The sequence below is a fragment of the Oncorhynchus gorbuscha genome, linkage group LG06 (assembly GCF_021184085.1).
Source record: "Oncorhynchus gorbuscha isolate QuinsamMale2020 ecotype Even-year linkage group LG06, OgorEven_v1.0, whole genome shotgun sequence".
NCBI classification, from domain to species: domain Eukaryota; kingdom Metazoa; phylum Chordata; class Actinopteri; order Salmoniformes; family Salmonidae; genus Oncorhynchus; species Oncorhynchus gorbuscha.
Genome location: NC_060178.1, coordinates 22,318,517 through 22,346,123, shown reverse-complemented (window position 1 = coordinate 22,346,123; position 27,607 = coordinate 22,318,517). Strand labels below are relative to the sequence as shown.

The 27,607-nt window shown below is 43.8% G+C and overlaps 1 protein-coding gene across 1 annotated transcript in view; it reads right to left on the bottom strand.

The window, feature by feature from the left end:
* Window positions 1-989: 989 nt before the first annotated feature.
* Window positions 990-27,607, bottom strand: part of LOC124037691 (guanine nucleotide-binding protein subunit alpha-11-like) — a 51,512-nt gene continuing 24,894 nt past the window's right edge. Inside the window, exons 4-9 of the mRNA XM_046352657.1 lie at window positions 9,131-9,315; window positions 8,891-9,042; window positions 6,734-6,862; window positions 5,707-5,836; window positions 5,062-5,215; window positions 990-3,601 (exon numbers count right to left, since the gene is read on the bottom strand). Coding sequence (XP_046208613.1) covers window positions 3,399-3,601; window positions 5,062-5,215; window positions 5,707-5,836; window positions 6,734-6,862; window positions 8,891-9,042; window positions 9,131-9,315 — 953 coding nt within the window. The 3' untranslated portion in view covers window positions 990-3,398. The remainder of the gene's footprint in view (window positions 3,602-5,061; window positions 5,216-5,706; window positions 5,837-6,733; window positions 6,863-8,890; window positions 9,043-9,130; window positions 9,316-27,607) is intronic.

The window sequence follows — 27,607 nt, the reverse complement described above, 5'->3', positions numbered from 1 at the left end:
ACTGTAAAGTCCACGGAGAATAAGAACACCTTCTCCCAGCTGCCCACTGCACTGAAGATAGGAAATACTGTCACCACCGATAAATCCACTACAATTGACAATTTCAATAAGCATTTTTCTATGGCTGGCCATGCTTTCCACCTGGTTTCTCCTACCCAGGTAAACAGCACTGCACGCCCCACAGCAACTCGTCCAAGCCTTCCCCATGTCTCCTTCTCCCAAATCCAGTCAGCTGATGTTCTGAAAGAGCTGCAAAATCTGGACCCTTAAAAATCAGCCGGGCTAGACAATATGGACCCTTTCTTTCTAAAATTATTCACCGAAAATGTTGCCAGCCTGTTCAACCTCTCTTTCATGTCGTCTGAGATTCCCATAGATTGGAAAGCAGCTGCGGTCATCCCCCTCTTCAAAGGAGGGGACACTCTTGACTCAAACTGCTACAGACCTATATCTATCTAGATCTATATCTAAGTATGGTTCCCAATCAGAGACAACAATAGTCAGCTGTCCCTGATTGAGAACCATACCCGGCCAAAACAAAGAAATACAGAACATAGAAAAAGGAACATAGAATGTCCACCAAAATCACAACCTGACCAAACCAAAATAGAGACATAAAAAGCTCTCTACGGTCAGGGCGTGACAGTCAGCCTTCTTCTCTGGAGCCATCTTATACATACACACATATTGAGATGGATATTACACTCATATGTACAGAGACCGTATTGCTTCAATTGCACCAATATAAAATCCAAAGCCAGCTGTCTGTTTGTGGACACACACCTGTCCTTACAGGTTCTCTCTCGGGCCACACCTTAAGCACACAGGGGTTTAAAGATCCTGTATGACTATTTGAAAAAAGAAGGTTAAGCTAAGTCCCTCCTCCTTGGAGTCATGTGACAGGAAGCTATATCAACATGGCAAGCAATTCAGCAGTACACTAGATTTCCCATGAGTACCATAGTCTGAAGAAAAACACAAAAATAGAATCTTTGTCAAAACATATCTTTAATCTGAAAATATTTCCACCAAATTCTTGCCAAATCTATACAAAATATTTGCACCAAATAAGAGTTCTCCCAATGTTTAAGTCTGTAAGATATACAACAACTCCAGTTACTGTAGCTATTGATGAGGTTGTCTAATATAAAAATAAGCTGAACACAATATTTCACAACAACAGGGCTCATGTTCAGTTCTTCAGGGGAAGACACAGTATATAGCTATACAACAGTTGCACATTCAGACTCAAATCCTTTACAAAAAAGCTATTTGGTCAAAAGTTAGAAAACACAGGTCAAATCCTTATACTGTATACATTATTCACACTGTCCCAAAGCAATATTCTGAAATCTTGATCAAATAGATGAATACTACACTACATGATCTAAGTCAATTTGTCATTACTGTATTCAATTAAATGGAAGAGGTTTTAATCTGATCTTGAAGTTTCTTTACACACACACACACACACACACACACACACACACACACACACACACACACACACACACACACACACACACACACACACACACACACACACACACACACACACACACACACACACACACACACACACACACACACACACACACACACACACACACACACAGGTTAGAATATTAATAACTGTATTATCAGACAGACTCCACATTGCTCCACTCACTCATATTGAGATGGATATTACACTCATATGTATAGAGACAATATTGCTTCAATTGCACCAATATAAAATCCAATATAAAATCCTACCGACCTAGTAACAATTTGAGCACAGCCAAAGCCTACAGAGCTAAATATCGACTGAACATAAATTTGGATATCGGGACCAGAGTAAAAGAGCTAGCCAACGATAAATAAAGAGATGTTAATAATAAATACAATGATTAAATCCTTGTTTTGCTGTGTAACCTTTGATGACACTCCGCAGCACAGCCCGAAGAGATGATCAGGAAACTCCACCGCTCAAATCAAAGCCCTACCGTGGGCTGTAGCCTATCACCATTCACATCACAACTACACTCTGTTCTTTTTATGTTGATTTTTGGAGGTATCAGACAGTAGCAAGACTTGAACCGCTCAGGATACCAGGCTTTCATTTCTACTGGCCTCCCTCAACCACCTAATAGCATTAACAGCAGCATGCCTGCCAGCTAGTATTAACCCTGTACTTGGCTCCTGCTCTTAAAGGGATATTTCACCCAAATTACACAATGACACATTAGTTCCCTTACCCTGTAAGCAGTCTGTGTACAAGATACAGTATGACAGCAATCCATTCTTTGGTTTAGTTTCCCTTGCACATTTTCCAAATGCCAACATTTGTAGCACAAATCTGTCATGGGACCAATTTGATCATTTATGTCCAAATTATCCTAAAGTATCGTGAAGCTCACCAAAGTAACTTATAGATGATTTGAACATGATGCCCAAAAAATGCTAATAATCGGTCCCATGACTTGAATGGGATTTGTGCTACAAATGCTAAACATTTGCATTTGGAAACAGTGCCAGGGAAACTAAACCAAAACATGGATTACTGTCATACCTTGTACATAGAATGCTGCAGGGTAAGGAAACCACCCAAATTACAAAATGACACATTGCAATGTATTGATTCACTGGTATTGTTGTTCCCATATGAACTCAATGTATAGCAGTTAGTGATTGGTCGAAAAGCAAGCACATTATGGGAAGAGACAAGAACATCCACAATGAACCAAACCAAGAATCCTAACAGTGTAGTACAGCATTGCATTGCATAACATACTGTGTCAGGGGAACCCATCGTCTCTCACATTTCCCGCCTTCACCACACCTCACACCTGGAATACAGCTATCAATCAATAAAACAAATGAAAAGACTAACCAAATACAAAATGTTACACCAGCCTTATTTGGTGGCACACTCTCATAAGTGTAAACGTATTAGTGTAAATGGTGTGTTGTGTTATGTAATGGATACAACACGTGTACAGTAGCGTTCATTCAACACACAGATAGAGTGGAAGCTTCTGTAGTGATCTCTAGAGCAGAGGCATTTTCTATCAACATGGGGGTGTTGGTGATACATATGGGCTATAGAGTTCTCCTCTCCACCTGCTAAAGTCATCACTAACATAATGGAGGCACAGCACTTCATGACATCTCAAGTCCAGTTTCAAGCACTGGTAGGGCACTGCATCTCCAAGCCCTTACACACAACATTATACAATAACAACCAGAGGGGGAAATAACTATGATCAGATCCTAGATCCTAGCCAGAAAGCATCCCCATCCCCAGCGCTGAGATGGAGAGAGGAGAAAAGTGAGCGAGGAATGGATTGGGGGAGAGTCTCTTCAGCCCTGAGTGTTGGTTGAGTGTTGCTCCCCAGGCTGGAGGGCCCCCAGGTCCATCAGATCACTCCATAATCCCTGAGGGCCTTGAGGAGCACCGTGTCCTTGACGGCATTGAATACATTGCAGATGTTGTTGGTGTCGGTGGCGCAGGTGAAGTGGGGGTACAGCGTCTTGCTCTTCTCCTTGTCCCGGCTGCGAGTCTGCTGCTTATACATCTTCTGTATATACTTCATAGCATCCTGAGCGTCACATCGCTTTCCTTCAGGAGTGGGGTGAGGGGGAGGACAGGGGCAGGATAGAGATGGAGAGGGAGGTGAGAAAGAGAGGGGAGAGAAGAAAAGAGGTCCGGGGGTGTGGGTAAATGGGAGAGAGAAATTGGAGGCCAATAGAAACAAAGATGAAAAGCAAAGGATAAAATCCCAAGATTGTACAGAAGTACAAAAATCATTAAATATGTTCTAAGGCAACCATCGCATAATGTTATCATCGCAACGCTATAGCGCAAAAAGTTTAAATAGCAACTTTACATCAAACGGCCAATATGGATGAACCTAACCTCAGGGTGTCAGGTAGCCTAGCGGTTAGAGTGTTGGACCAATAACCAAAAGGTCGCTGGTTTCGAATACCCAAGCCGACAAGGTGAAAAATCTGTTGATGGCACCTCATTTGCTCCAGGGGGCCGTACTACTATGGCTGACCCTGTAAAACAACACATTTCACTGGACCTATCCGGTGTATGTGATAATAAACAAAACTTCAATTCAGAGTTTATGGAGGAAGGAGTAAAGTCTCCCCAAACCCCCTGGAGGGATGGCTTGGCGATGCAAAGTGCAGGGTATTTATAGTTGCCATGGGCAACATGCCGGGGGAGTGGAAGTGTGGTGGGGAAGCTCTAGAGAGGCTCGGCAACCTTCCTTCCACATCAGTGGAGGCACATCGTTAGTAAACTATGTACCCACACCATACACATGAAATCAATCACACATTCAACCCTTGCTGAAACAATAATACCTGCATTAAGAAACAATGATTTGGTACTTAAAGAACGTTATGTTTACTGGTTTTGCTATAGCCAGCATGGTTATGTATTCATGTGAGAACTCACCCTATGAAACCCCTTTCAAAAGAGGTTTCTAAATGACTTTTTTGAATATCATAAGGCAGGGCATCAACTAGATTCTTGAGTGGATCGTCAAGGGGCTGGAACATAATTACAAAAAAAGCCGCAAAAAGCCCAAACAGATATAATATTTGAAAAAAACAATCATTTCAAACCTTGCTTACTTATGTACACAATCACATATACAGTATCTCTCTATTACACATGGGAATACTCTGGAACAGATTTACAAAACTAAAATCACTTGGAGCTAATCTGCTGGTGGTTTTACAGTCTTTTTTACATGTCCAACTATAATGCAAAAACCCACCAGTTGGGGTCATAAGGTCTCTGTTATTCCAGCCAGAAGCAGCAGTTAGCTACAACTCCATCGCTCTGAGAAGGAAAAACTAACACCAAGGGATGTGACTCAATGAGTTTACATCCATCATCACACCGCTATTTACCTCGATGGAGGGGATGTGTGTGTGTGTGTGTGTGTGTGTGTGTGTGTGTGTGTGTGTGTGTGTGTGTGTGTGTGTGTGTGTGTGTGTGTGTGTGTGTGTGTGTGTGTGTGTGTGTGTGTGTGTGTGTGTGTGTGTGTGTGTGTGTAGACCTACCTGTGAACCCTGGGAAGTACTTCTGCAGGTCGGACGCCTGGATCTTATCAGCGAGGATGTCTGTCTTGTTGAGGAAGAGGATGATGGAGGTGTTGAGGAACCAGGGGGAGTGGATGGTGGTGTAGAACAGAGCCAAGCTCTCCTCCATACGGTTCTAATGGGGGGAGAGGGGGGGGGGGGAGAGGGAAGGGAGAGGTGGGAGAGGGGGAGGAGGAGAGAATATGGGGGCAGGAGCACAGTGGAGGTTAATGAATGTAGAGAGAGTCTCAAAAGTGTCCAGGAAAGATAAGCGGCTTAGTGAGCCTTGGTCAGGAGGGAGGGAGGGTTGGAGAGATAGTGGTATGGCAGCAGGTTTTAATACGCAACACTGAAACCTGTTGGCCATGGCCAGAAAAACCTCTGGATAGAAAACGGAGGTTTCAATGTTTACTTGGTTGAGACCAAAATACAAACTATGCTATGAAATGAAGGTCAAGTACAACACAGAGGATAAACAAATATACAGACAGATAGACAGGCAGGCAGGCAGTCAGACAGACAGATAGACAGACAGACAGAGACAGGCAGTCAGCCAGTGTGTAAGACAGACAAGCAGGCCGAAACAATCAGACAGGCAGAGAGACAGAAAGACAGACAGGTACTCACATCGGTCTCTCTCTCCTCCAGGACCTGGTCGTACTCACTGAGGGAAGCCAGGAAAATGAGGGATGTGACGTCCTGAAAACAATGGATCCACTTCCGCCTCTCTGACTTCTGTCCACCCACATCCACAATCCTACCCAGTGAGAGAGGGAGAAAGTTAGAAACACCTATTAGAGCATCTTTCAACACACACACACACACACACACACACACACACACACACACACACACACACACACACACACACACACACACACACACACACACACACACACACACACACACACACACACACACACACACACACACACACACACACACACACACACACACACACACACACACACACACACACACCATTGTGACCTTTATCAATAAGGTGTTTGTGATGCCACGCAAGGCAGGGGCCTTGTCTCAATGAGGCAGCTGGTCAGAGTTGTTAATGAGCTAGAAGTGTCTGAGGTGTAGCTAACACTGTGAGAAAGGCTGAGAGGCATATCCTCCTGTGTATGCCGAGACTTATTTCTTCTCTCTCCTTCTGTCACATATCAAACGTGTTTTTCACAGTTTTCAAGTACCCATGCAAATGAGCCTCATAGAGCATTTGGCTCTAAAAAAGGACATAATTGATACCTCACCATTTCTATCCCTGTATCCTGCCTGCCTGATTACAGAGACAAATTACAGTCCAACCTTTCACAACAGGGGTGGTGAAAAACACCACACCTGAACACAGCTGGACCTTTCATATTAATAACACAAAGGTTTCGTAAAAAACAATGACATCGCCATGTTCAAAAGCACAAAAATAAATGTGTATGTTTTCAGCAAGTTTTCTGGGTAATGTGATTGTATGTGCTTGTAATTCCACTGTGTCTAAAACAGCCAAGGGTAGAGTCAGACAATATCAAAGATAGCCTATAGCTTAGTCCACAATCTCATCAGCAGCTCTGGTGTTCTATTAGTTCCCTTGAAGTCTGGGTGAGTCCAGGGTGAGCAATCGGAGTGATATGAGTGAGGGTGCGGCCACCTGAGTGTGATTTTCTCCACAGTGAAGGAGTAGTCATGGATGCCAGTGGTGGGGAATCGAACTCGCAGTACGTCCTGAGCAGTGGGGATGTAGTCTGGGGCTGATATGCGGTCCAGATTTGTCATGTAGCTGAAATGGACAGAAGCAGAGAAAGAGGGAGAGGGCAAAAAAGAGAGAGAAACAGACAAAGAAAGACCGAGAACACAAAAAATGTGATACAATTATCTTTCCCATGGTAATGACAATGGTAGTAGCAAGTTCATTCTGTACATGAGACATGTAATATCAACTGTATATTACATACAACAACAATCAACACAAATTGAGTCGTGCAGAAGGAATTGAGATGGGAAATTAGAAAAAGGCACATGGAGTCCTTACCACTGTGTTGGGATTATTGTTTTAATGGTTTATGTTGACACAACCTGTCATTAATTGGATGTTGACTGACTGTGTGCATGTTCCTTATCATGCTGCTATAATGACTCAGAGCTAGCTGAGTAAATACTGAGAGAGCAGGGAGAAGGAGAGAGAGGACAGGAGGGTGACGGTTAGGGACAGATAGCAGACCAACATTAGGCCTATTTCATTTTCTTGTAATGTGATGCATCATTTACTCTGACATCAACTTGTTGACTTTGTCTGTATCAATCTATTCAATTTCAACTTAGTTAGTAAATTAATTCTAAAAGGAAAATAACTTTACTATCGGGTAGCTTTCAAGAATGGGTGGAAAGTGAAAAAGTATACTTTTGAGAAATGATCTGTATTGTGACCGTCTCCACAGATGACGCAGTCCGTATTACACTCCTCACTGCCCTCACTCACCGGGACAAAAGCAATACCTATGTAAGAATGCTGTTCGTTGACTACAGCTCAGCATTCAACTCCATAGTTCCCTCCAAGCTCATCACCAAGCTCAGGACCCAGTGACTGAACACTGAACACCTCCCTCTGCAACTGGATCCTGAACTTCCTGACGGTCTGCCCCAAGGCAGTGAGGGTAGGCAACAACACATCCGCCACTCTAACCAACAACACGGGGGCCCTCATGGGTTTGTGCTTAGTCCCCTCCTGTACTCCCCGTTCACCCACGACTGTGTAGCTGCGTAAGACTCCAACACCATCTTCAAGTTTGCTGACGACACGACGTGGTAGAACTGATCACTGATGGTGATGAGGCAGCCTATAGGGAGGAGGTCAGAGACATGGCTGTATAGTGCCAGGACAACAACCTCTCCCTCAACGTCAGCAAGACAATGGAGCTGATCATGGACTACAGGAACAGGATGGACGAGCACGCCCACATCGGCATCGATCGGGCTGTAGTGGAGTGGGTCGAGAGATTCAAGTTCCTCAGTGTCCACATCACTAAGGAATTAACATGGTCTACACACACCCACACAGTTATGAAGAAGGCACAACAAAGTCTCTTCTCCCTCAGAAGGCTGAAAAGATTTGGCATAGATCCTCAAAAAGTTCTACAGCTGCACCATTGAGAGCATCTTGACTGGCTGCATCACCGCATGGAACGGACTGCAAGGCACCAGACCAAAAGGTGCTACAGAGGCTGGTGAGTATGGCTCAGTACATCACTGGGGCCGAGCTCTCTGCCATCCAGGACCTCTATACCAGTCGGTGTCAGAGAAAGGCCACAAAAATTGTCAAAGACTCCAGCCACCCAAGTCATAGACTGTTCTCTCTGCTATTTGATTTGATTTATAAAATGAAATCAAATGGTGCCGGACAAGATGGCTGTTTGTGAATATGTGTTTTTAACATGGCTGAGATCTGGTTGTGCATTTATTTGTGGAGAATTAGCCCCCTCCAATGGACATCATGTACTTTGCAGTTGATAAGGACAGTGTACAACGCACAGTGCTGTACAATGGGGACACAGTTCTGTGAATGAAACAATCATTTTTTTTCATTCATTGTGATTATTAAGGTATAACATTTTGTATTGACATAGGTATCTTACCAAGGAAGCAAAAACCATCTACTTCATATTTTTTCAGCCTCTACTGAAAAAAGCAGGTGCAAACTTAGCAAATATTGCACCTGGGGCAAACGCTTAGTAAATGTTTCCCATGGCGAGAGAGACAGAGAGAGAGAAAAAGACAGAGAGCGAGACCAAGAGATACTGGTGGTACTCACTACTCTGTGGAGTCCAACAGCTGGTACTCGCTGCGGCGGCTGTAGCAGACCCGGAGGCCTGGGTCGGCCCAGAGACGGCGGATGGCATCCACATTGCCTCTGTCCAGCTGGGTGACAGAGACATCCACATCCTGCACCCACCTGTCATACATCTGAGGGCAGATAGATAGATGCTAGAGAGGGTGCCTTTTACTCATGGTTAGGTCAGTTTGATTGAACAGTATGTAACCAGACCCTGACCTCATTCTCTGGGTAGGCATAGGGCAGTCTGAGGGTGATCATGGCCCGGGTCATAGCCTTCACAGCTGTGAAGATGTTCTGGTAGATGAGCTTGGCGAAGTCCCGTCTTTCCTCCTCAGAGAAGCCTCTTCCATGGATGATCCTCATCTGTCTGATGAAGGTGGTTTTCCCACTCTCCCCCGTGCCTGAGGATACATAGCCCAGTGGACAGTCAGAGAGGAAAAGAACATGTCCACTTCTCAGAAGATGATTAAACAATGCAATGTTAAAATAAGTTGTTGATACACTGAAGAGAGTCAGAGCCATCATTACAACATTCAAAACCTCACACATGCTTTCAAGCGATACCAGCCATCTGCCTAGTGATATAACCTGGACTCACGGGTAGACATAACATTTACATTTACTATGTTACGTCTAGTCTATGAGACCAGGCTGAGTGACAGACCTGCAATGAGAGGAAACAGCCCTCAGGGAAACGTCTAAGAGGAATGCATAGTTAACCATAAACTAAAGCTTTCGTGAAGTTGACAGATTTTACAGCTGTAGGCCACCGTCAAGTCAGGATGGTAGTTTATTGTAGCCTAATTAATTGGTTATAATACAGCTATTACACTTGAGAACATATTCCACATCTGACTTGTCCTGTCCAAAGTACCCTTTGCAAAGGATTCAGGTCAAATGTTGGGTTAATGTGCAGGCTACTAAGGTTCGAATAAATAAATCCTGTCCAAAGCGTCCTTTGCAAAGGCTTCAGGTCAAAATGCTGGGTTTATGTGTAGGCTAATAAATGTAATAACATTTAATAATATCTCTAGTTCTTCACCTTTTATTCCCCTTTCTTCAAATGGTTGAGTTTTTTTGACAGAGTATTATGTGTATAGAACTCCAGGGATGCAAAAACATCATTTTTTGGTGCTCGGAGACGTCTGCACGGTTCCTAAAGCACACCGTTACACAGGAAGTTCACCAGATGTGGCATCATTCATGTTCAACAAGTGCACACAGAGAAAGGTGCGGGGAAGTGTCACGTTCTGACCTTAGTTCTTTTGTTATCTCTTTGTTTTAGTATGGTCAGGGCGTGAGTTGGGTGGGTAATCTATGTTCTTTTTTCTATGTTGTGGTTTTGTGTTTGGCCTGCTATGGTTCTCAATCAGAGGCAGATGTCTATCGTTGTCTCTGATTGAGAACCATACTTAGGTAGCCTTTTCCCACCTGTGTGGTGTGGGTGATTGTTTTCTGTTATGTGCATGTCACCTTACAGAACTGTTTCGTTTCGTTCTCCTTTGTTATTTTGTTTAGTGTTCTTTGTTTAATAAATATATGATGAACACTCACCACGCTGCGCTTTGGTCCTCACCTCATTCCAACGACGAGCGTTACAGGAAGGTGTGAGAATGCTGCTACTGGATCAGTTGAAAAGGTTAAGCTCTGCTCAAATTATGCAAATGTTATGCGGCCACCACTGCCGTTAACTAATCAAGTGAGAAGCAGATGTTTGCTTTAAAATCTTCCGTTCATGAAACATACTGTAGTTTAACCTGTCATTTGTTCCGGACAAGCAAAACCCCAAAAAATATATTGAGGAAAGCAAATCATCTTTGTGTCTGGTTTTCCAATTCTATATGATGTAAATTTGTTAGAATACAGAGACAAAATCAGAAGGTCAACGGCATGGAGGATTGCAGAGATTGTTGGTGTTGATGGTGGGCGAAGAGAGATTTGCACAACGTTTGCTTGTGCTGCTAGCTAGCTATGAACTAAACCTAAACTTCAAAACTGTGATCAAAGCCACCATTTGTAAATGTGTTGATTAAATTAAATTGTGAAATTTGCCCACCAAAAGTGTAGAATTCACCAGTAACACACATTATAACATTGTAAATTAAACACAATTAATTTCCCATGTAATATGTTACCAATTGGATTATGGTATCTTAACATTATGATCCTCATATTTTAGCTTAGTTATGGCTCTTTCATTATACCTGTGTCATGACGTTGATTATTATAGCTCACTTCCTATAAAATACATAGGCCTGCATGTATAATGCACATGAATGCATTATAATGCTTCAGTCTGGTTTTAGATCCCATCATAGCACTGATACTGCACTTGTGAAGGTGGTAAATGACCTTTTAATGGCATCAGACCGAGGCACTGCATCTGTCCTCGTGCTCCTAGACCTTAGTGCTGCTTTTGATACCATCGATCACAACAATCTTTTGGAGAGATTGGAAAACCAAATTGGTCTACACGGACAAGTTCTGGCCTGGTTTAGATCTTATCTGTCGAAAACCATTCACAGTTTGTCTCTTTGAATGGTTTGTCCTCTGACAAATCAACTGTTCCTCAAGGTTCCGTTTTAGGACTACTATTGTTTTCACTATATATTTTACCTCTTGGGGATGTCATTCGAAAACATAATGTTAACTTTCACTGCTATGCAGATGACACACAGCTGTACATTTCAATGAAACATGGTGAAGCCCCAAAATTGCCCTCGCTTAGAAGCCTGTGTTTCAGACAGAAGTGGATGGCTGCAAACTTTCTACTTTTAAACTCGGACAAAACAGAGATGCTTGTTCTAGGTCCCAAGAAACAAAGAGATCTTCTGTTGAATCTGACAATTAATCTTAATAGTTGTACAGTCGTCTCAAATAAAACTGTGAAGGACCTCGGTGTTACTCTGGACCCTGATCTCTCTTTTGATTAACATATCAAGACTGTTTCAAGGACAGCTTTTTTCCATCTTGTCACGCCTTGGTCATTGTATCTTGTGTTTTTGTTATATGTTTGGGTAGGCCAGGGTGTGACATGGGTTATATGTTGTATTTTCGTATTGGGGTTTGTATTAATTGGGATTGTGTATGATTAGGGGTGTGTCTAGTTAGGCTTGGCTGCCTGAGGCGATTCCCAATTGGAGTCAGGTGATTCTCGTTGTCTCGGATTGGGAACCGTATTTAGGTAGCCTGAGTGCACGTTGTATTTTGTGGGTGATTGTACCTGTCTCTGTGTTAGTCACCAGATAGGCTGTAATTAGTTCACGTTCAGGTTTGTTGTTTTCTTCTTCAGTTATTTCATGTACCGCATTTATCTTCATTAAAGTCATGAGTAACCTACACGCTGCATTTCGGTCTTACTCTCTTCATACAACAGACGAACAACATTACAGAATCACCCACCATTCACAGACCGAGCAGCGTGTGAACTGGCAGGATCTGAAGGAGGACGTTATGGATAGCAGAAGCATGGAGTATACTACGTGGGAAGAAATCGACAAGTGGGCGGCCGACCCAGAGCGAGTGCAGGAGCCCGCCTGGGATTCCCTACAGCAATGCGAGGAGGGCTATAGACGTATGGATTCGAAAAGGAAAGCACGGAGACGCAGAGCGAAGACCGAAAGTAACGGGGGAAAGTGCAGAGAGAGAGTGGCTGAGTCAGGAGTCAGACCTGAGCCTACTCTCCCTGTTAATCGTGAAGAACAGTTGCAGTGGGAGAGACTGCATCATTTGGAGATTTGGACATGGGAGGAGGAATTAGACGGTAAAGGACCCTGGGCGCAGCCGGGAGAATATCGCCTCCCAAGGAGGAAATAGAAACAGCTAAAGCGGAGAGGCGCAGGTATGAGGAAGCAACACGGCGATGCGGTTGGAAACCGGAAAGTCACCCCAAAAAATTTATTGGGGGGGGGCTAGAGGGGAGAATAGTTATGCCAGGTAGGAAACCTGCGCATACTCCCTGTGCTCACCGTTGGGCTAGAGAGACCGGGCAGGCACCGTGTTATGCTATGGAGCGCACAGTGTTTCCAGTGCGGGTGCAGAGCCAGCTGCGACACATACCAGCCCTTCCTATTGGCCGGGCTAGAGTGGGCATCGAGCCAGGTAAGCTCGGGCAGGCTCGGTGCTCAAGAGCTCCAGTGCGCCTGCACGGTCCGGTCTATCCAGAGCCACCTCTACACATCAGTCCTCCGGTAGCAGCTCCCCGCACCAGGCTTCCTGTGCGTGTCCTCGCGCCAGTACCACCAGTTCCAGCACCACGCACCAGGCCTCCAGTGCGCCTCGCCTGTTTAGCGCAGCCAGAGCTGTTCTCCTCTCCTGCGCTATCGGAGTCTCCCGCCTGTTTAGCGCAGCCAGAGCCTTTCTCCTCTCCTGCGCTGCCGGCGTCTCCTGTCTGTCCAGCGCCACCAGTGCTCCCAGTCGGCCCAGCGCGTCCAGTGCGCCTCGCCTGTTTAGCGCAGCCAGAGCTTTTCTCCTCTCCTGTGCTGCCGGAGTCTCCTGTCTGTCCAGCGCCACCAGTGCTCCCAGTCGGCCCAGCGCGTCCAGTGCGCCTCGCCTGTTTATCGCAGCCAGAGCTTTTCTCCTCTCCTGCGCTGTTGGAGTCTCCCGCCTGTTCAGCGCAGCCAGAGCCTTTCTCCTCTCCTGCGCTGCCGGAGTCTCCTGTCTGTCCAGCGCCGCCAGTGCTCCCAGTCTGCCCAGCGCCGCCAGTCGGCCCAGCGTCACCAGTCTGCCAGGATCCGCCAGAAGTGCCAGTCTGCCAGGATCCGCCAGAAGTGCCAGTCTGCCAAGATCTTCTAGATCGGCCAGACAACCTGAATCATCCAGTTCCACCAGCCAGCCAGGATTTACCGGAGCCTACTACCTGCCTGAGCTTCCTCTCAGTACTGAGCTTCCTCTCAGTACTAGGCTTCCTCTCTGTACTGGGCTGCCTCTCAGTACCGGGCTTCCCCTCAGTACCGGGCTGCTTCGGTCCCGGGCTGCCCCTCTGTCCCGGGCTGCCCCTCTGTCCTGAGATGCCCCTCTGTCCTGAGCTGCCCCTCTGTCCTGAGCTGCCCCTCTGTCCTGAGCTGCCCCTCTGTCCTGAGCTGCCCCTCTGTCCTGGGCTGCCCCTCTGTCCTGAGATGCCCCTCTGTCCTGAGCTGCCCCTCTGTCCTGAGCTGCCCCTCTGTCCTGAGCTGCCCCTCAGTCCCGAGCTGCCCCTCAGTTATGTGGGGATCACGGTGAGGACAATTAGGCAATGGTCGGCGGAGAAGGTGGATTATCCCAGGACGCGAAGGGGAGGAACTAGGACATTTATGGAGTGGGGTCCACGTCCCGAGCCAGAACCGCCACCATGGACAGACGCCCACCCGGACCCTCCCTATGCTCTTGAGGTGCGTCCCGGAGTCCGCACCTTAGGGGGGGGGGGGGGTTCTGTCACGCCTTGGTCATTGTATCTTGTGTTTTTGTTATATGTTTGGGTAGGCCAGGGTGTGACATGGGTTATATGTTGTATTTTCGGATTGGGGTTTGTATTAATTGGGATTGTGTATGATTAGGGGTGTGTCTAGTTAGGCTTGGCTGCCTGAGGCGATTCCCAATTGGAGTCAGGTGATTCTCGTTGTCTCGGATTGGGAACCGTATTTAGGTAGCCTGAGTGCGCGTTGTATTTTGTGGGTGATTGTACCTGTCTCTGTGTTAGTCACCAGATAGGCTGAAATTAGTTCACGTTCCGTTTGTTGTTTTCTTCTTCAGTTATTTCATGTACCGCATTTATCTTCATTAAAGTCATGAGTAACCTACACGCTGCATTTCGGTCTGACTCTCTTCATTCAACAGACGAACGACGTTACACATCTACGTAACATTGCAAAAATGAGAAACTAAATAAACCTCAGTTAGTGCTAAATACGGCTGCTAAAATCCTGACTCGAACCAAAAATTTGATCATATTACTCCAGTGTTAGCCTACAAAGTGCTAACCTACAAAGCATTACATTGGCTTGCTCCTACCTATCTCTCTGATTTGGTCCTGCCGTACATACCTACACGTACGCTAAGGTCACAAGACGCAGGCCTCCTAATTATCCCTAGACAAAGCAAACAGCTGGAGGCAGGGCTTTCTCCCATAGAGCTCCATTTTTGTGGGATGGTCTGCCTACCCATGTGAGAGACGCAAACTCGGTCTCAACCTTTAAGTCTTTACTGAAGACTCGTCTCTTCAGTGGGTCATATGATTGAGTGTAGTCTGGCCCAGGAGTGTGAAGGTGAACGGAAAGGCTCTGGAGCAACAAACCGCCCTTGCTGTCTCTGCCTGGCCGGTTCCCCTCTTTCCACTGAGATTCTCTGCCTCTAACCCTATTACAGGGGCTGAGTCACTGGCTTACTGGTGCTCTTTCATGCCGTCCCTAGGAGGGGTGCGTCACTTGAGTGGGTTGAGTCACTGATGTGATCTTCCTGTCTGGGTTGGCGCCCCCCCTTGGGTTGTGCCGTGGCGGAGATCTTTGTGGGCTATACTCAGCCTTGTATCAGGATGGTAAGTTGGTGGTTGAAGATATCCCTCTAGTGGTGTGGGGGCTGTGCTTTGGCAAAGTGGGTGGGGTTATATCCTTCCTGTTTGGCCCTGTTCGGGGGTATCATCGATGGGGCCACAGTGTCTCCTGACCCCTCCTGTCTCAGCCTCCAGTATTTATGCTGCAGTAGTTAGGGTCAGGGTCAGTCTGTTATATCTGGAGTATTTCTCCTGTCTTATCCATTGTCCTGTGTGAATTTAAGTATGCTCTCTCTAATTCCCTCTTTCTTTCTCTCTCTCGGAGGAGCTGAGCCCTAGGACCATGCCTCAGGATTACCTGGCATGATGACGCCTTGCTGTCCCCAGTCCACCTGGTCATGCTGCTGCTCCAGTTTGAACTGTTCTGCGTACGGCTATGGAATCCTGACCTGTTCACCGGACGTGCTACCTGTCCCAGACCTGCTGTTTTCAACTCTCTAGAGACAGCAGGAGTGGTAGAGATACTTTCAATGATCAGCTATGAAAAGCCAACTGACATTTACTCCTGAGGTGCTGACTTGCTGCACCCTCAACAACTACTGTGATTATTATTATTTGACCATGCTGGTCATTTATGAACATTTGAACATCTTGGCCATGTTCTGTTATAATCTCCACCCGGCAGAGCCAGAAGAGGACTGGCCACCCCTCATAGACTGGTTCCTCTCTAGGTTTCTTCCTAGGTTTTGTCCTTTCTAGGGAGTTTTTCCTAGCCAGCGTGCTTCAACACCTGCATTGCTTGCTGCTTGGAGTTTGGGGTTTTAGGCTGGGTTTCTGTACAGCATTTTGAGATATCAGCTGATGTACGCAGGGCTATATAAATACATTTGATTAGATTTGAATGTGTACTTTGGGTAAAGGATATTGTGGCTTTGATTTGCAAACATTGTTGTGCAAATCTCTCTTCATCCACCATCAACACCAACAACCTCTGCAATCCTCCTCCATCCCATTGACCTTCTGATTTTGTCACTGTATCCAAAAATAATTCTCAGCAAATAAACACGGTAGAATTACAACGCTTCCCACGCCCTATTATTTTCCTTTTTGCCCAGTCAGCTCCTTTTTTTCATGTACAGCACTGTACCTAGAATACAAGGGTTGGATTTGCACTAAACAATTTCATATGTCAGAAAAATTATGTACGAAATTTGGCTTATGGTTATATATATTATATACTGGTAGCATTGTCCCCCATGATGAAATTGGGAAGGGACTGTGGATCTGTCTCCGTCCGCTAGTATGTTCGTACTTTCATCACATGTGATATCTCAAGACAGCACTGGCACGATTTTGACAAAACTTGGGTGAATGATCCGTCTTGCCATAGAGATCTGGCATTTACAAAATTACATTGATTGGCTAGATGGTGGCTCTATAACAAGTAATTGAAAATGCAACATTTGAAAGGTAACGTTTAAACTAAAGTCATGAAATTCGGGTACATAGGTCCTTCTACTTACAAAGAACAGATTTGCCTCAGGGACCCATAAAGTCCGGCATGATGGAGTTTCCGCATTTTGTGAAAAACACTTGCAAGAAACTTGATATGTGGCATCTATGGACAGTCTCTCAATGCAATATTTCCCAGACTAGTACCTAAAACAATGTGTGAGTTTAGCTATTCTCTGCTTCAGATGTACAATGACAAGGGCGGATTGCACATGCCCATAAGGCCACTAATGTTATTATACTGCAGGCCTATGGCTGCATTGGTGATGGATGCCAATATAATAAGCTGCAAAATGGGTTCACATGGCTGATATCCTGAGACAGAGTGACAATCAATTAAAACAGATTGGAAAGCTCACAACTGGACAAAAAGCTCATGCTAATTTGAAAAAGCAACACAGAAACACAATTACCTTCACCCTTTTTTATTGCAGAATTGTGATCAATGAACATTGACACTAGTTCATCTTGAATAACAGTTTTAAGTTAACAATTTAAACAAGTTTAAAAACTTTACTTCAATGAATCAACAATGAATGAATCCACTCAGTTTATTTGTACATTTTGAAATGACATGTTAACTTGTTCGTACATGTTACACATCTTAGTAAGTAGGCTATTATTACTAAAGCATACTTTCAGTTGAACAAAAACTAGTCCATACCAGAGGTGGCCAACCTTGCTCCACACCCTGATCTACCTGGTGAGCAGACTTCTATTCCAGCCCAGCAATAATACGCATTTTTATCAACTCTTTAGGTTCGATAAGTTATATCAGGTGTGTTACTACTGGGCTTGAACAGATGCCTGCACACCCAGCATAACTCCAGGAGCAGGATTGGTCTGCTCCAGTTGTAATAGCTTTGAAGCCTACATTGTGTGTGAATTTTAACTGTATTGTTGTATACAACCTTTGCTAACATAAGTACACATACAACCCATGGCATACAAGAATGTGCCAGCAGTCTCTTGGGACATCCATTGGGACCACTTCATCTGAGGACAGACTTTCAAAGCTCGCCATATCTGAGTACAGAAAACATAAAAAAGAAACAGGATTCATTATATTACAATTAGCAAGACAACCATGACTAGTATGTTGCTATTATCTCACTGTCTTCATATTTTTCCTCTCTATGGACTAGAACTGGAGAAGCTTTTCATAATGTCCCCCCTCAAAATTACCTTCCATATACAGTGCATTCGGAAAGTATTCAGACCCCTTGGCTTTTTCCACATTTTATTACATTACGGCCTTATTTAAAAATGTATTAAATTGTTTTTTTCCTCATCAATCTACACATAATACCCCATAATGACAAAGAAAAAACAGGTTTTTAGAATGTTTGTAAATGTATAAAAATTAAAAACTGAAATATCACATTTACATTAGTATTCAGACCCTTTACTCATTACCTTGTTGAAGCACCTTTGGCAGCGATTACAGCCTCGAGTCTTCTTGGGTCTGATGCAACAAGCTTGGCACACCTGTATTTGGGGAGTTTCTCCCATTCTTCTCTGCAGATCCTCTCAAACTCTTGTCAGGTTGGATGGGGAGCCTCAATGCACAGCTATTTTCAGGTCTCTGCAGAGATGTTCAATCAGGTTCAAGTCTGGGTTCTGGCTGGGCCACTCAAGGACATTCAGAGACTTGTCCCAAAGCCATTCCTGTGTTGTCTTGGCTGTGTGCTTAGGGTAGTTGTCCTGTTGAAAAGGTGAACCTTCGCCCCAGTCTGAGGTCCAGAGCGCTCTGAAGCAGGTTTTCATCAGGCCAAAGAGTTCAATCTTGGTTTTATCAGACCAGAGAATCTTGTTTCTCATGGTCTGAGTCCTTCAAGTGCCTTTTGGCAAACTCCAAGTGGGCTGTCATGTGCCTTTTACTAAAAAGTGGCTTCCATCTGGCCACACCACCATTAAAGCTTGATTGGTGGAGTGCAGCAGAGATGGTTGTCCTTCTGGAAGGGTGTCCCATCTCCACAGTGGAACTCTGGAGCTCTGTCAGAGTGACCATCGGGTTCTTTGTCACCTCCCTGACCAAGGCCCTTCAAACCCAATTGTTCAGTTTGGCTGGGCGGCCAGTTCTAGGAAGAGTCTTGGTGGTTCCAAACTTCTTTCATTTAAGAATGATGGAGGCCACTGTGTTCTTGGGAACCTTCAATGTTTTGGTACCTTTCCCCAGATCTGTGCCTCGACACAATCCTGTCTCGGAGCTCAACTGACAGTTCCTTTGACCCCACCGCTTGGTTTTGGCTCTGACGTGCACTGTCAACTGTGGGACCTTATATAGACAGGTGTGTGCCTTTCCAAATCATGTCCAATCAATTGAATTTACCACAGGTAGACTCCAATCAAGTTGTAGAAACATCTCAAGGATGATCAATGGAAACAGGATGCACCTGAGCTCAATTTTCGAGTCTCATAGCAAAGGGTCTGAATACTTATGTAAATAAGGTATTTCTTCTTTTTTTTTTAAAGCAATTTGCAAAAGAAAATCTAAAACAAATATTTTCACTTTGTCATTATGGGATATTGTGTGTAGATTGATGAGGATTTTTATTTATTTAATTTATTTTAGAATAAGGCTGTAACGTAACAAAATGTGGAAAAAAAACAAAGGGGTCTGAATACTTTCAGAGTGCACTAGTAGTCTTTTCCTTTTTCTGACAGCTGGAGCAGCAAATCCTTTCACCCTCTTCCATTGCTGTTTTTATCTACAAATGTATTTGGAGCATGTGTTTTTAATTTACAGTGATACATAAGCCTACATCAAGATAACAAGCTAATAGGAATTTAGTTAGCTGATGATATTTCACTTAGCTAGCTATACAGTATGTACAGTTGGCTAGCTAGCTAGCAGCTCATTAACCCACACAGAGTGGCCTTCCTATGCTAGCTAGCAGCTAATATATGGTACATTGTTTCTTTTTTTCATTTTCAAAATGTATACTTACTAGAATACATTCACACCTATGCCCTCGAAGCGGCCAGTCTTTTGCAGCGAAGAGTTGACAAGCGGAGGCCCTTTTCAGGTCAAACAACAAATTCAGCAGAAGTTCCACCCCCATTCATTTTCAAATTAAGGCACACAACAGAAATGTGCGGGGGATTGTGGGAAGATGAGCGGCGAGAACCCTGCTAGTGGAGCAGTACAAAAAGTTGAGCTCTGCTCTACTTTATGCAAATTAAAAACTAAATTAAGTGAAGCCTTGGAGCGAAGCGTTGTCAAGAGGAGGCACCGCCTCTGGTAGAAACCAGAGTGGCACCTGTTATCATACCATTATACCAGGCCCCACACGCAGAAATATCAGCCCACAGAGAGGACGAGATTTAACTTCACTCAACTTTCTAGAGCAATGGTCACCAAGGCATTCCTAGTCAATTGCCAAACATTTCTGTAAAAAACCCAAAGATAAAGCCTTGTGTTCCTTTTTTTGTTGGCGGTAGACGCGCCCGATTCAGCTGCCCCGCGCCGAGTAGGCAAACTGTTGCCATTGTGAATCATTTCATGTCTGAAGGTACAAACTCTGCCTTCCCATGGGCCCAGAGAGCAAATCAAGTGCACTATAGGCTTACCGCTGGCCAATCGGATGGCTCAGATTATAATGTCTGCAGTAACGTAGCAGGCATAAGAAATCTACAGCAAAGTTGATACTGTGATATTTCAAAATGTTTCAAACTATGACTACAGAGAGACTGTCAATGGATACAGCTATGAGCTGCTGTTTTTATGAGTTCATGTTTAAGTTCTTACTCAGCACTGTCAACACTTTGTATTCAACACTTTTATTAGCCATAAAATGCACTTTTTTCCTATTTCCACTCAGCGCTACAACAAGCACTAAAGCAGTAATGAATGAGTAGGTAAGTTGATCTGTAGGCTTCCGTTGTTATTATTAGCGGCTTGGGTCTTTTGTAATAGCAAGGAATATTTCACTTTCTCTGTTCATAGGAGTAATATGAATTTGTGCATGAGGCGATGTAACTCGAGTTTCGCCATCAGCTGAAGATGGTGTCAGTGGAGGAAAGGGAGAGCGGAGGGCTGTTGAGTGGCGAACCCTCAATCTTCTGCTCCTTCCCTCTGCTGAGACAGATCATCAGATGCATGCAACATCAGCCCAGTAAAATAGAAAGCAAATGATTTAAATCTCAACTTGCATTTAGACTCAGAAAGTGATCTTGACCTAGAAAAGGTTGGTGACCACTTCTAGAGTTTTCCCTGTTAACACTTTCAACATTTCTCTTTACTGTGGCAATTGGGATCGAATCAACGTAATATTAGCCACTTTCAATTCAACATACCAAAATAAAACTAACTATGCAAGAGATTTTGTTGTAGGCAGAACACATCGGAGTAGGATTCTATTGCATTGACACCAGTGAATGGGAGTGGAGCGGAGCTGGAGCGGAGCATGCCCAATTTGACTGCTTTGAGGATCAAGGTTCTCAAAGGCTGGAGCGCCAGCCTTCTCACACCTTCCAATTTCCCTCCAGTAGCGCTCACTTCATGAGCTCAGGGCCTGCCCGGCCCAGCATGCATTTGTAGTCTACTTGTGTGCTGTTATAGACCCTTGCTTTAGCTACTGTCATGGAATTCGCTCAATATTTTCAGAAATAAACTGATAGAACACACACGTGCTAAATCAAGGTGACTTACAAAGATGAGGACCGAGAGCAAGAAAGGGAGTGTGGTGATGTAATGTCCACAACTAAAGAATCGTTGTGGAATCTGAATAGACACATATCCCCAAGGCATGATGGTGTACTTAATATGTGCACATGCTAAAAGAAAGAACCGAGGTGTGTCATTGTAGCAAAGTATTTATAAACTAATAATCAGATCTCTTCAACGTTTCGTTCATTTTTGACAGGAGGGAGACTCCGGAAGCGCTGGACAGGCGGGAGCACCTGGAGGGAGGAGACGGAGAGACAGCCTGGTGCGTGGGGCTGCCACAGGAGGCCTGGTGCGTGGAGGAGGCACCGGATGAGACCACCGAGCCTGCACAACCTGTCCCGGCTGGATACTCCCCGTAGCCCGGCAAGTGCGGCGGGGTGGAACAGACCGCACTGGGCTGTGCTGGCGAACCGAGGACACCGTGCGTAGGGCTGGTGCCATATAACCCGGGGAAGAGGAGACGCACTGGAGACCAGATAAGCTGAGCCGGCTTCATTCCTCCTGGCTCGATGCTCACTCTAGCCCGGCCGATACGAGGAGCTGCGATGTAGCGCACCGGGCTATGCGTGCGCACTGGGGACACCGTGCGCCTCACCGCATAACACGGTGCCTGCCCGGTAAACCTTTCTCCACGGTAAGCGACACTCCCCGTGTGTCCCCCCCAATAAATTTTGGGGCTGCCTCTCGTCCCTGTTGTGCTGCCATGCTAACTCCTCATATCGCTGCCGCTCGGCTTTAGCTGCCTCCAGCTCTTCCCTGGGGCGGCGATATTCCCCAGCCTGTGCACAGGGTCCCTTACCGTTCAAAATCTCCTCCCATGTCCAGGAGTCCAGAACTCTCTGCTCCTGGTTACCACGCTGCTTGGTCCGGTTGTGGTGGGTACTTCTGTCACGATCGTCGTAGGTGGAAGAAGGAGAGGACCTAGGTGCAGTATGGTAAGTGTTCATGTTGTAAATTTAATCAAAACTGAACACTAAACAAAATAACAACGAGGAATAACGAGAACGAAACAGTTCTGTCAGGTGATACACACAAAACAGAAAACAACTACCCACAACTCAAGGGCGAAAACTCGGCTGCCTAAGTATGGTTCTCAATCAGAGACAACGATTGACAGCTGCCTCTGATTGGGAACCATACCAGGCCAAACACATAGAAATACAAACATAGAAAGAAACATAGAATACCCACCCACATCACACCCTGACCAAACTAAAAATAGAATCATACAAAGCAATCTACGGTCAGGGCATGACACATTGAATATCCCTTTGAGCATGGTGAAATTATTAATTACATTTACATTTTTGGATGGTGTATCAATAGACCTAATCACTCCAAGGACACAGGCGTCCTTCCTAACTCAGTTGCCAAAGAGGAAGGAAACCGCTCAGGCCAATGATGACTTTAAAACAGTTACATAGTTTAACTACAGCATTGTAGCAAAAAAAGTACTTTATCCTGAATACAAAGTGTTATGTCTGGGACAAACCAATGAGTACCACTCTTCATATTTTCAAGCATGGTGGTGGCTGCAAATTTGTTATTGGTATGTTTGTCATCAGCATGGACTAGGGAGTATTTTTTTAAATAAATGAAACGGAAGAGAGCTAAGCACAGGCAAAATCCTAGAGGATAACCTGGTTAAGTCTGCTTTCTTGTGAGACAAATTCACCTTTCAGCAGGACAATAACCTAAAACATTAGGCCAAATTTACACTGGAGTTGCATACCAAGACAACATTGAACATTCCTGAGTGGCCTAGTTACAGTTTTGACTTAAATTGGCTTGAAAATCTATGGCAAGACCTGAAAATGGTTGTCTAGCAATGTTAAACAACCAATTTGACAGAGCTTGAAGAATTTTGAAAATAATAATGTATACATATTGTACAATCCAGGTGTGGAAAGCTCTTAGAGACTTACCCAGAAAGTCTCACAGCTGCTATTGCTTCCAAAGGTGCTTCTACAAAGTATTGACTCAGGGGTGTGAATACTTATTTATGTAAATGAGATATTTCTGTATTTAATTTTCCCAAAATAATCTATAATTTCTAAAAACATGTTTCCACTTTGTCATTATGGGTTATTGCATGTAGATGGCTGATTAAAAAATGAATTCAGGCTGTAACACAAGTAAATGTGGAATAAGTCAAAGGGTATGAATACTTTCTGAAGGCACTGTAACTACATGCCCATCTAGCGACATCTTGGCGCACCTGATCCAGGTATTGTAAAAAGAAAGAAGAAAAAAGATCACTGTCATTATATCAAAATGTAAACAACCTTTGGGACAATATCATTAGGTTTCAAAGCTATTGTAATTGCAGTTTGCACAATAACTTTAATATGTGACGCAGATGCACCAGGTTCAAATGTTTACTCATGTTGTGTCCCTTGGACCTTGGGAGGATGGGGTTGTAGTTGGTAGAGCATGGCGCTTGTAACGCCAGGGTAGTGGGTTCAATCCCCGGGACCACCCATACGTAGAATGTATGCACACATGACTGTAAGTCGCTTTGGATAAAAGCGTCTGCTAAATGGCATATATTATTATTATTATTATTATATTAGATAGCTACTGAGTAAGGGGACATTGACGGGTCACCATCTCAAATGGCAAGGGTGGCAGTTCAATATTGGTTTCTTATAATGTTATTATAGTTCCCGTGTCCACTGTCCACCTAGGTAATTGTTTTGGAGGGTGGGTGCTCCATATGTTAAACAGCCAAGTTAACTATAGTATATAGCCAAGTTTTGAGGATATATCCTTTAGAATGTAACTTAAATATCTTTACAATTAGTTTTAGAACACCTACTCACGTGGTAGAATTATATACATGATTTGATAACAAAAGAGAAAAGGTTCAATTATGGGTTCATTCCTTGTTCTGGTAAAATGCATTCTCATAGGGGACACTAAAAATGCTGACACATAGACGCTTAAGACTAGCTGGACATACAAGGATCAAAGAAGTTGCCTAAGGACGGGGTCAGCCAAATGACCAACTGATGGATTACAGACATCAATCACAGGGCAGCTAGGCACCCTAAAGCTAAGAGAGATAAAAGACACACATGCAGAGGGACACAGAGTTAATTACAGAGCCAAAGCATAGGGTTGTAAAATAGAGGAATGTAAACTATTTTTAGTATAGCTGGACACGCTAGAAACTGAGGAGACACATAGTCTGCTGATCTTAGATAATACACAAACAAAAGAATGCATTTAGCTAAGTGCAGGAACAGCAAGGGTCTTGTCATCATTTATAATCTGACGGAAAGCAGGTATGGGCGTTATTGAGATGAACAAGCAGGATGCACGGATTGGAATGTAAACTAATTTTGCATGTGGGATGGGCTCATATGTAATATGTGGATAAATACTGGAGCCAGGGCTCTGGAAAAAGATGTGGGTCTCGTGGGTCCCGTGAGTCCCGTGGGGCTCTCCGGCTTCTGATGCGGGGGTGTATTAAAAGTCTATCATTGAATTCAAAAAGTTATTGGTCGTGTCATGTGTGAATCTATTGGCCACTACAGATTTGGCGAGCTTGCCAGGAGATCAGGGACTAAAGACGTTATTGGTTGGCCGTGGGATCTTTGGGGCAATCTGGCAAGACAAGGGTGGCCGCCCAGCTAAACAAGGTAAGCAAAGTTCTTACAATAGCTGAAATGTCTGTGTAGATTGCCACAAAGGATCCGGTAGCAGCAGGGGGAGCGTCAAGTAGGTCTCTCTCTCAAATTTCCTAAAAACTATAGAAACGAAATAACTTTTTGAAATTCAATGAATTGCATGTGTGTGTGTGTAAGCTTGGAAATCATATAATGAATGTGCATGCATGTGAATAAATAAGCGGGGGTTGTGAACTTCGCTGGTGTAGGGTGCGTGATTCGGACGGCACCCCTCGTTGAGTCATTCGCAGGGGACTGTTGTGTGAGCTGACTAGTGCGAGTGTTTAGCGCTCTCTGGCTGAGTGGTTGGAATCAGGCACAGGGCTACAGCGTCTGTTTATATGTTTAGAAAATAGATAAGTAGTAAGATAGATAAAATATTCATGGCTACTGCTTCAAGGAAAAGGTCTGTACGGATGGGTATTTAGTAAATAGATACACATGGCTACCGCTTTGAAATGAAGGTCTGTTACGGGTGAATATTTAATAAATAATAATATTTAGAATACAGAAACGTTAGCCTGATTGTGCGACGTTCATCTGAAAAAGGAAATCCTGCGATACCGCTTCAAAATATTTACCAAAAGGTCTGTATGGGTAAGGTTACTTTATTGATAAGTAATACTGCGATACCGCTTCAAAATATTTACCAGAAGGTCTGTATGGGTAGGCTACTTTATTGATAAGTAGATAGGGAAATATTCGTGGCTACCGCTCTATGAAAGAGGTCTGAAACGGACAAATATTTAAAACACAGGAAGAACGCCAGCCTGATTGTGCGACGTTCAACTGAAAAAGGAAATCCTGCGAATATAAAACGCTCCGTATAGCTAAACGGAGGTTTATAAACAGTAGGTCGTGCCACGATATTGCTCTAACGTAGAATAAAGATCAATACGGGGTGGATGAATAGGATATGAAGACAAGCTGATCCGATTAGACAGTATTCTTGTCATGTCGTAAAAATCCAATAGGATAATACATGTTTATGTAGAGGAAGTGAATTAAACTAGGGGATAAACTATAGGTCGTTTTTTAAGTAAAAAACGAAGGGATGTGTGAAAAATCCCATAGGATAAAACCAGCTTATGTTGAGGAAGTGAATTAAGTTAGTTTATTACCTATTTTGTTTTTAGGTAAAAACAGGGATTGAATGAATACTATAATATAATTCTTTGTGATGAATGAGCAGATTAGAAAGAAGAGGAAGAACAGGCTGTGTGTCTGTGACCAACTGGGAATGCTCAGGCCTCTCTGACAGTTAACTAAGTGTAATTTGAGAAAGAGAGCGCATTTAACTCTCACTGGGAAGAGGAACGAAATTGATAAATATTGGGCAAGATAAGTTATACATAAGCATAAAACATTGACTGGATAATGAGTTAAAAGACCATTGTAAAAATTACAATAGGTGTTAAAAAGAGGTATTAAACAAGGCATGGATAGTATATAACGGATGCGAAGTAGAAAGAGATAGATTAAAAATATACTGGTTAAAATAAATCTAGGCGGTCTAGAATGAAGTGAGAAGTCTAGATCACGAGCCCCGTAAACGAAATAGGAAGCTATAATTTAAAAATAGCCTCAGGAATTAAATAGTAAAATAGGCTAAAAGAGAAAATAGAAAGCGGATAAATAAAGAGATAAGAAAGTGCATTATTTAATTATAACTAAATTAATAGTATAAGCAAAGATAAAAACACAGTGATATTTGAGGTGCTGTATTAGAATAAGACATTAAGGCTTCTGTAAAATTCAGTTGTAGACATTATAGAATAGGTTTACTAGGGGTATTAAGTGATGTGACTAATAAATTATTATTTGAGAAGTAGGGTAGATCTGCCTTGGGAAATAGTAAATAAAGTGTATAATGCGATAGGAGTGTTTAGGGAAAATAAATAGTGGCATGGAAATAAACGGACTGTTTCTCCCTGGAATATAGAGATAGCGAAATGTAGTGGAGCCGTAGAGACGCTGAAAGACGCGAACGTTAATTCTTCCAATTCAATTTGGATATGAAGGAGCAGACCGTATAATGTAGGGCAACATTACCCGGTAAACAGGATAAATAAAATAATGAATTGGAACAATCACATAAAACCATAACACGAAGCTTAACTTAACATTCCATCATCAGAAATACATTACGATGGGGGACAGATATGATTCTGCTTGCCCTTGTAAATAGTGTGAGTGCTTTACAAAGCTATAGAAAATTAGTGTAAGATGACACTGGAATGTGGGAGCACCCTTTTCAAAAGAACAGCGGCTGATCGTTCTAAGGTTAAAATGAATGGAGTTTTCTCCAAGCTGTGTATAGTCTCTGATTGATCAAAAAGTGGTTCATAGAGAGTACAGTTTATATGTGATAA